General features: G+C 44.2%; 1 protein-coding gene across 1 annotated transcript; it reads right to left on the bottom strand.

Moving 5' to 3' along the window:
- Positions 1-7,820: 7,820 nt before the first annotated feature.
- LOC142070736 (uncharacterized) lies at positions 7,821-9,310 on the bottom strand. The gene is made up of 2 exons (XM_075124717.1): positions 8,725-9,310; positions 7,821-8,337 (listed from the first exon to the last, which is right to left on the bottom strand). The coding sequence occupies exons 1-2, from the start codon at positions 9,302-9,304 to the stop codon at positions 7,829-7,831; spliced, it is 1,089 nt and encodes a 362-aa protein (XP_074980818.1). The 5' UTR covers positions 9,305-9,310; the 3' UTR covers positions 7,821-7,828.
- Between the last annotated feature and the right edge of the window lie 572 nt (positions 9,311-9,882).

Raw genomic sequence — 9,882 nt, 5'->3', positions numbered from 1 at the left:
TCATATGCTATAGCTTATACTGAAATCAACAGTAGTTCCAAACCGTATATTCTTTAGCTCTGGTATTATTATGCGATCAGTAAATCACCTTGCCCTGGTCACAGAGAAACGCCAGGAAAGACAACTGTCATGCAGCAACTGCGGCCCAACCCGGTCTTCCAACACCACCTGCAATGTCTGCCAATGAGTATGTGGCTCAAGGATCAGACTCCTGAGTCACCAAAGGACCCATGAAAAATAAAACCTGTGAAAGAGATCATCCTTGACCTCGAGAGATCACTGACGATTAGTAAGCAGGAGTGGTTTGCTCACTGCAAAAATTCCTGCAGGATGCTGGGTACTCCTGATTTCTTTAGTTTTAAATACTCCTTAGTTTTAATTATGTTTAAAGGGTTGGATTTTTAAGATTGCTCAGTGTTGAGCTAACTCTGTTCCCATTAAAATCAGTGTTAATGAAGTCAATGGGAGCAGAATCAGACCAACATACAGTACTTTAGGAAATCTCATCCAAAAGTGAAGTCCCCAATTTTCAAATTGACATGCCTATTTAGGTACCTGAATAACAGTTGTAGGAAGCAAAATATCAAATGTAGCCATCTAACTTAGGCCCCAAAACAGTATCTGAAACATAACTCCTACTCATCTGGCACTTTATCTCAAATCAATGAAAAACTGATATATAAGTCCTTCATGAACATTATTTTATATTTATGAAACATGGCTCAGTATTCTGTCTTAAAATCTTTCCGTAAAGCCTTAGACTCATTGCTCTGAAATATCCATGGTTAATGTGACTGAGAATCTCTTGCTGGCAATGTAAGACAGAGAGCTCTCTCTGCTACTCTTGTTAAATCTTTCAGCAGACTTGGATACCATTGATCATCATATGTCAGTGATGAGGCTGCAGTTCCTGATGAGCGAGGGTGGGTCTGCTCATGACCTGATGAGCTCACTTGTGGATGAGGAGACTCGGAGAGTAACACCTTGGCCTTTTTTTCTAAAGGTGTCCCATATGAGATTCTGCAGGATTCCATTATGTTCCCTGCATGGTATTTCTGAGACCAGTAGAGGAGATAAGATGGGCTGCAGTGTCATTAGCTTGCTGTTAATATGAAACTCTAACAGTCTTCTTTGATTATGTGTTTGGTTCCATAGTTGGTTAAAACTTCACCCACAGAAAACTGAGATGATGTGATGCTTGTGGATATAAATAAGCATTTGGAGGGCCTTGTTAGTGATTTGTGAATTGCCATTCTCCATGGCCACTACTAGTGTGATAGTGTGATAGCCCTGGGGTATGACAATAGGAGGCCTATATTGCAGCAGAGGCTGAGAGTAAGTTATCTAATGACCCTGCCTGTTTCATTCATACAATGACCTCACTATAGTTATCCATGTCTTTGTGACATCTGGAGCTAAACTGTGCCATTTAAGCACAGCTCTATATTTAGGGTGTTATGGAGCTGCATTGTCCCAGGAGGAGCTTGAGAAAGCTACGGTACTTCTGCAAGTTCCCCAGTGTGCTGCTTCCATTTGTCCACTTCATCTCTGAGTATACTCCGTGGCCCAGTGTGGAAAGTAGCACAAAGCAAAGACCCCACAAAGGAGGCAGTCTCTGTGCTACCTCCAGACAAGAACTGTAATTATTTGTGACCCTAATACAACATCTTTGATCCCTCCCTCCCACCCAGCACTGCTGCACAAAGGTAAAGAAAATCTAGCCCTTAGGAAGAATGACTGTAATTGCCAGCTACAGGGTCCATACAGTGTCTGCAATGGAGCTTGAAAACAATGCCTCTTCCTTTCCCTCACTCCCTGTTTATGCATGAATATGCACTCTGGTTTCAATACATTTTCCCACTGTGCAAATACATTGCTCCAGAGCACTTAGGGCAGGTCTACACTACAAACTCGTGCCAGCATAGCTGCTATGTTGGCCAAAGGCGTCATAAGGTGTGTCATAAATATAAAGGGAAGGGTAAACCCCTTTGAAATCCCTCCTGGCCAGAGGAAAAACTCCTCTCACCTGTAAAGGGTTAAGAAGCTAAAGGTAACCTCGCTGGCACCTGACCAAAATGACCAATGAGGAGACAAGATACTTTCAAAAGCTAGGAGGAGGGAGAGAAACAAAGGGTCTCTGTCTGTCTATATGCTGTTTCTGCCGGGGATAGACCAGGAATGGAGTCTTAGAACTTTTAGTAAGTAATCTAGCTAGGTATGCGTTAGATTATGATTTCTTTAAATGGCTGAGAAAAGAATTGTGCTGAATAGAATAACTATTTCTGTCTGTGTATCTTTTTTGTAACTTAAGGTTTTGCTTAGAGGGGTTCTCTATGTTTTGAATCTAATTACCCTGTAAGGTATCTACCATCCTGATTTTACAGAGGTGATTTCTTTACTTCTATTTACTTCTATTTCTATTAAAAGTCTTCTTGTAAGAAAACTGAATGCTTTTTCATTGTTCTCAGATCCAAGGGTTTGGGTCTGTGGTCACCTATGCAAATTGGTGAGGCTTTTTATCCAACATTTCCCAGGAAAGGGGGGGTGCAAGTGTTGGGAGGATTGTTCATTGTTCTTAAGATCCAAGGGTCTGGGTCTGTAGTCACCTAGGCAAATTGGTGAGGCTTTTTACCAAACCTTTTTCAGGAAGTGGGGTGCAAGGTTTTGGGAAGTATTTTGGGGGGAAAGACGTTTCCAAACAGCTCTTCCCCAGTAAGCAGTATTAGTTTGGTGGTGGTAGCGGCCAATCCAAGGACAAAGGGTGGAATATTTTGTACCTTGGGGAAGTTTTGACCTAAGCTGGTAAAGATAAGCTTAGGAGGTTTTTCATGCAGGTCCCCACATCTGTACCCTAGCGTTCAGAGTGGGGAAGGAGCCTTGACAAGGTGTAATTTGTGACCGACATAGCTGTGCCAGCAAAAGCCCCTAGTGTAGATGCAATTATACTGGCAAAACTGTGTTTTTGCTGGTATAGCTTATTTTGCTCGGAGGGGCTGGAATAAACAATAATGGCAAAAGCACAGTTCTGCTGGAATAAATTGCATCCACTCTAGGGGCGCTCTGCCAGTAGAGTAGATCAATGCAGCTACACCGGCAAAGCCTTCCAAATGTAGCTCTAGCCTTGTAATGGAAAGTCCTTTGTTAGTTCTGATGCACCTAGGGTGACCAGATAGGAAATGTGAAAAATCAGAACACTTTTTTTTTCTGGAGGGCAGGGTATAGTTGCATATATAAGACAAAGTCCCTTATATCGGGATGTCTGGTCACCCTAGATGCATCCCAGAACAGCAATCCCAAAACACAAGGAAATTGAAGCAAGACAGGCTGGTAGATGGTCAATCAAAACATATAACAACACATGAACTAGTTAAGTTAGTCACCGGCTGAACAAAACATAACAGTCCAAAAGTAGCAACAAGCCCTGAGTAACTGTACACACCCAATGCTATATACACACACACTCAAACACTAAGTTCAGGAAGCAGGAACCGGAAAACAAACAGGGTAAGAGAAAAGGAAGCAATACGCAGGAAGGCAACACACACAAACCAGTCATCACATCCAATAAAACTGGACTAAATTAATCCTTGGCAGAACTCCAGTGTCGTCTTTGAAGTTCCACCAGGGATGAATTTAGACCTCTGTGATTAAATGTGTGTACTTTTTCTCTGACATCCCAATAACTTTTTTCACAGATACAGCCGTAAACATAGGCAGCATAGTATCAGATTATGAAACTGGGAAGAAAGATCTCATGATAAGAGCGTTAAAATGTGATAACGTTTTAGTCTTTGATCTAAAGAGTTAGCTCTACCGTGCTGCTTCTTGAAGATACACCTGGCACGAAGGTTGAGTATTATCTGAAAGAACTAAGAATTTATACACATCTGGCCTCCAGTGCATTGCTATTTAAAACCTCTTTTAGCACTAAAATGACTAAGGATGCAGCTGGAGAGAGAGACAGCCAGCTCTAGTTGGACAAGTTAATATTGTTCTAAACTAAGCCCAGCAGAAAACAGGGGTAGTGAAGAAAAATAATTGTTTAATGGAAGGATTCTGATGCTCAGTTCTTCTTTTCACGGCAGATTCTTATTCTCTTACACACACTGAATTTCATCTTGCTCCAGGAATAGTCTCATTACTCCAGGAGCACTTCCACTGAAGTCAACCTGTCCTTCAAAGTGAATAAGTCTGTTGGAATCTGGCCCTTTACTGGTAACTAAGATAGATAGGGATGCCTCATTTACTTTTTCCCAAGGAAGATATTTTTAAACATAATAAAGAAGACTGATCGTCTTCAGCAGAGAAAATCCTCACGCTCACCCTTGCAATTCTGTCATAGTCTGGCTTGGGTGCTGAAATACTTGATTTCTAGAAAAAACACCTAGTAGGCACAATCATATTTTCCATGCATGTTTTTAACTAAGCTCCTCAGCAGTATCGCTAGCTCAAGAGAAAGAGCAGCTTTAATACTCATCTGTACTTCTACACAGTTTCCTTTAATAAATGTAGTGAATAATTAATTTCATTCTTTTGATATCTCCAAAGAGATAGTATGAAAGATTTCATAACTTTGCTGTAAAGGACCTCCTTAGGTCTGAAGAGCTATTTTAGTAATTAATGCTTAACTGAAGCTGAACATATTTCAACATACCTTTTAATTATGTACTTCAGATAAATATTGTTTATAATATCAGCGATTATTCAGTGTTATAACTATGTGTCCTTTTGTATTTCAACTTTCAATGTGAACTTAAACTGCTCTTATTGGAGCTACATAAGGGAAAGTGTGACTTGTATATCAGGTAGAGGGCAACAATACTATGTAGAACTGTCTCCAAAGCAAAACTGAAACCATCACAATGATATATTTTTACCTCCAGGGCTGAAGTCCCATTATTATAATGATATAGGATCCATTCCAGGGCAACCTTCACAGAAATGTATGGATGCAGTTTGGCTTTCCAAATACAGTTTCCTTCAGTGGGAAGATTTAATTCTGTCTTTCATCATGTTGCTGATATAATTGTTTCCTGGGTAGAATTCTTAACCTAACATTAAATAGCTTTACCTCCCAAGGAGGAGATGCTTTCTTGACCTAATCTTCATTGTTATAGAAATACACAGTCTTTTGTTTCTTGGGTAGAGTTCATAGGCATCAATAACCTAGCTTTTTTTCAAGGTAAATAATTTTTTCTAGGTAGAATACCTACCATCACAATAATAGAGCACTGTTTGGCAGGGAAGGATTCCCAGCATGGTAATTACAGATGTGCCAAGAGTACAATACACATCTGAACTGAAATGGAATGATAATATATTTTGCTCATGGTTTAACTCTGGTACCTGAATTGTTTTAGATACCAAGTATCCAATATAACATTTTTACAGGATAAGGGTGTTCTGACAATGCTTTAAAATAAACAGGTTCCTAAAAGTATACTTTTGAAAAAAATTATCTTTATATTGAGGTGTTGTAGCTTTGTTTTATGGTGGAATTCCAGATATCAACTTCACCCGTGATGCAGGAACCACCTTCTTGGAAGAATCCTCTTCATCACCATGATGTAATTTAGCCTCCAAGATTAAATTCTAATCTTTGCTTTGCTTGCAAAAACAAGCACTGCCTCCAGGGCAGAGCTCTTATCTGTGCATTCACATCACTCTGCCCCCAAGGAAGCTTAATGCTTTCAGGACACAGCTTCTAACATACCAGCTTTGTAGATTCCTTTCCAGGGTAAAGAAGATCTGACTTCTTAGGCAGAATTCATAGTATCAACATGTGATTTTTCTTAGCATACAGAGCTAAAGGAGCTTTCTGCCAAAAAGATAGTTAATGTCCAAAACGCTTATTAATATAGGAATTATATGACTTAGGGTATGTCTACACTACGAAATTAAGTCGAATTTATAGAAGTCGGTTTTTTAGAAATCGGTTTTATATATTCAAGTGTGTGTGTCCCCACAGAAAATGCTCTAAAGTGCACTAAGTGCATTAACTCGGCGGAGCGCTTCCACAGTACCGAGGCAAGCGTCGACTTCCGGAGCGTTGCACTGTGGGTAGCTATCCCACAGTTCCCGCAGTCTCCGCTGCCCATTGGAATTCTGGGTTGAGATCCCAATGCCTGATGGGGCTAAAACATTGTCGCGGGTGGTTCTGGGTACATATCGTCAGCCCCCCGTTCCCTCCTTCCCCCCCCCGTGAAAGCAAGGGCAGACAATCATTTTGCGCCTTTTTTCCTGAGTTACCTGTGCAGACGCCATACCACGGCAAGCATGGAGCCCGCTCAGCTCACTTTGGCAATTAGGAGCACATTAACCACCACACGCATTATTCAGCAGTATATGCAGCACCAGAACATGGCAACGCGATACCGGGCGAGGAGGCGACGTCAGCGCGGTCCCGTGAGTGATCAGGACATGGACACAGATTTCTCTGAAAGCATGGGCCCTGACAATGCATGCATCATGGTGCTAATGGGGCAGGTTCATGCTGTGGAACGCCGATTCTGGGCTCGGGAAACAAGCACAGACTGGTGGGACCGCATAGTGTTGCAGGTCTGGGACGATTCCCAGTGGCTGCGAAACTTTCGCATGCGTAGGGGCACTTTCATGGAACTTTGTGACTTGCTTTCCCCTGCCCTGAAGCGCATGAATACCAAGATGAGAGCAGCCCTCACAGTTGAGAAGCGAGTGGCGATAGCCCTGTGGAAGCTTGCAACGCCAGACAGCTACCGGTCAGTTGGGAATCAATTTGGAGTGGGCAAATCTACTGTGGGGGCTGCTGTGATGCAAGTAGCCCACGCAATCAAAGATCTGCTGATATCAAGGGTAGTGACCCTGGGAAATGTGCAGGTCATAGTGGATGGCTTTGCTGCAATGGGATTCCCTAACTGTGGTGGGGCTATAGACGGAACCCATATCCCTATATTGGCACCGGAGCACCAAGCCGCCGAGTACATAAACCGCAAGGGGTACTTTTCGATAGTGCTGCAATCTCTGGTGGATCACAAGGGACGTTTCACCAACATCAACGTGGGATGGCCGGGAAAGGTGCATGATGCTCGCATCTTCAGGAACTCTGGTTTGTTTCAAAAGCTGCAGGAAGGGACTTTATTCCCAGACCAGAAAATAACTGTTGGGGATGTTGAAATGCCTATATGTATCCTTGGGGACCCAGCCTACCCCTTAATGCCATGGCTCATGAAGCCATACACAGGCAGCTTGGACAGTGGTCAGGAGCTGTTCAACTACAGGCTGAGCAAGTGCAGAATGGTGGTAGAATGTGCATTTGGACGTTTAAAGGCGCGCTGGCGCAGTTTACTGACTCGCTTAGACCTCAGCGAAACCAATATTCCCACTGTTATTACTGCTTGCTGTGTGCTCCACAATATCTGTGAGAGTAAGGGGGAGACGTTTATGGCGGGGTGGGAGGTTGAGGCAAATCGCCTGGCTGCTGGTTACGCGCAGCCAGACACCAGGGCGGTTAGAAGAGCACAGGAGGGCGCGGTACGCATCAGAGAAGCTTTGAAAACCAGTTTCATGACTGGCCAGGCTACGGTGTGAAAGTTCTGTTTGTTTCTCCTTGATGAACCCCCCCGCCCCTTGGTTCACTCTACTTCCCTGTAAGCTAACCACCCTCCCCTCCTCCCTTTAATCATTGCTTGCAGAGCCAATAAAGTCATTGCTGCTTCACAGTCATGCATTCGTTATTCATTCATCACACAAATAGGGGGATGACTACCAAGGTATCCCAGGAGGGGTGGTGGAGGAGGGAAGGAAAATGCCACACAGCACTTTAAGCACAGCACTTTAAAAATTTACAACTTTAAAATTTATTGAATGACAGCCTTCTTTTTTTTGGGCAATCCTCTGTGGTGGAGTGGCTGGTTGGCCGGAGGCCCCCCCACCGCGTTCTTGGGCGTCTGGGTGTGGAGGCTATGGAACTTGGGGAGGAGGGCGGTTGGTTACAGAGGGGCTGCAGCTCAACCATACACTGGAGCATACTGGTTTCGTCCTGCAGCAGCCTCAGCATTGAATCCTGCCTCCTCTCATCACGCTGCCGCCACCTTTGAGCTTCAGCCCTGTCTTCAGCCTGCCACTTACTCTCTTCAGCCCGCCACTTACTCTCTTCAGCCCTCCACCTCTCCTCCCGGTCATTTTGTGCTTTCCTGCACTCTGACATTATTTGCCTCCACGCATTCGTCTGTGCTCTGTCAGTGTGGGAGGACAGCATGAGCTCGGAGAACATTTCATCGCGAGTGTGTTTTTTTTTCTTTCTAAGCTTCACTAGCCTCTGGGAAGGAGAAGATCCTGTGATCATTGAAACACATGCAGCTGGTGGAGAAAAAAAAAGGGACAGCGGTATTTAAAAAGACACATTTTATAAAACAGTCGCTACACTCTTTCAGGGTAAACCTTGCTGTTAACATTACATACATAGCACATGTGCTTTCGTTACAAGGTCGCATTTTGCCTCCTCCCACCGCGTGAACGGATTTTGGTTGAATGCCAGCAAACATACACTGCAATGCTTTGTTCTACAGTGATTCCCGAGTACGTGTTACTGGCCTGGAGTGGTAAAGTGTCCTACCATGAAGGACGAAATAAGGCTGCCCTCCCCAGAAACCTTTTGCAAAGGCAGAACCGCAAATGCCAGGGCAAAGTAATCCTTTCACATGCTTGCTTTTAAACCATGTATAGCATTTTAAAAGGTACACTCACCAGAGGTCCCTTCTCCGCCTGCTGAGTCCAGGAGGCAGCCTTGGGTGGGTTCGGGGGGTACTGGCTCCAGGTCTAGGGTGAGAAACAGTTCCTGGCTGTCGGGAAAACCGGTTTCTCCGCTTGCTTGCTGTGAGCTATCTACAACCTCCTCATCATCATCTTCTTCGTCCCCAAAACCTACTTCCGTATTGCCTCCATCTCCATTGAAGGAGTCAAACAACACGGCTGGGGTAGTGGTGGCTGAACCCCCTAAAATGGCATGCAGCTCATCATAGAAGCGGCATGTTTGGGGCTCTGACCCAGAGCGGCTGTTCGCCTCTCTGGTTTTCTGGTAGGCTTGCCTCAGCTCCTTCAGTTTCACGCGGCACTGCTTCGGGTCCCTGTTATGGCCTCTGTCCTTCATGCCCTGGGAGATTTTCAGAAAGGTTTTGGCATTTCGAAAACTGGAACGGAGTTCTGATAGCACGGATTCCTCTCCCCAAACAGCGATCAGATCCCGTACCTCCCGTTTGGTCCATGCTGGAGCTCTTTTGCGATTCTGGGACTCCATCATAGTCACCTGTGCTGATGAGCTCTGCATGGTCACCTGCAGCTTACCACGCTGGCCAAACAGGAAATGAGATTCAAAAGTTCGCGGTTCTTTTCCTGTCTACCTGGCCAGTGCATCTGAGTTGAGAGTGCTGTCCAGAGCGGTCATAATGGAGCACTCTGGGATAGCTCCCGGAGGCCAATACCATCGAATTGTGTCCACAGTACCCCAAATTCGAGCCGGCAACGTCGATTTAAGCGCTAATCCACTTGTCAGGGGTGGAGTAAGGAAATCGATTTTAAGAGCCCTTTAAGTCGAAATAAAGGGCTTCATTGTGTGGACGGGTGCAGGTTTAAATCGATTTAACGCTGCTAAATTCGACCTAAAGTCCTAGTGTAGACCAGGGCTTAGCATCTCGTCCTCGGAATTCTTAACCTCATAAAAAGAAAAGGTCACCTGTGAAGGATGCATTGTGCATTAGTGATCTAAACCTCATGCATCTGTGACCTTATTTTTGAAGTACAAGATTCTGGGAGATATTAAAGATTCTTACATTTTCAGGCTGGCAGTTGTCATTCAAGGGACACAGGACTTCTGAGAGAGTACTCACATCATCAGATACCATCTCA

Source organism: Caretta caretta, chromosome 2 (genome assembly GCF_965140235.1).
Source record: "Caretta caretta isolate rCarCar2 chromosome 2, rCarCar1.hap1, whole genome shotgun sequence".
Lineage (NCBI taxonomy): Eukaryota > Metazoa > Chordata > Testudines > Cheloniidae > Caretta > Caretta caretta.
The sequence above is the reverse complement of the archived record's forward strand: the minus strand, read 5'-3'. Positions and strand labels throughout refer to the sequence as shown.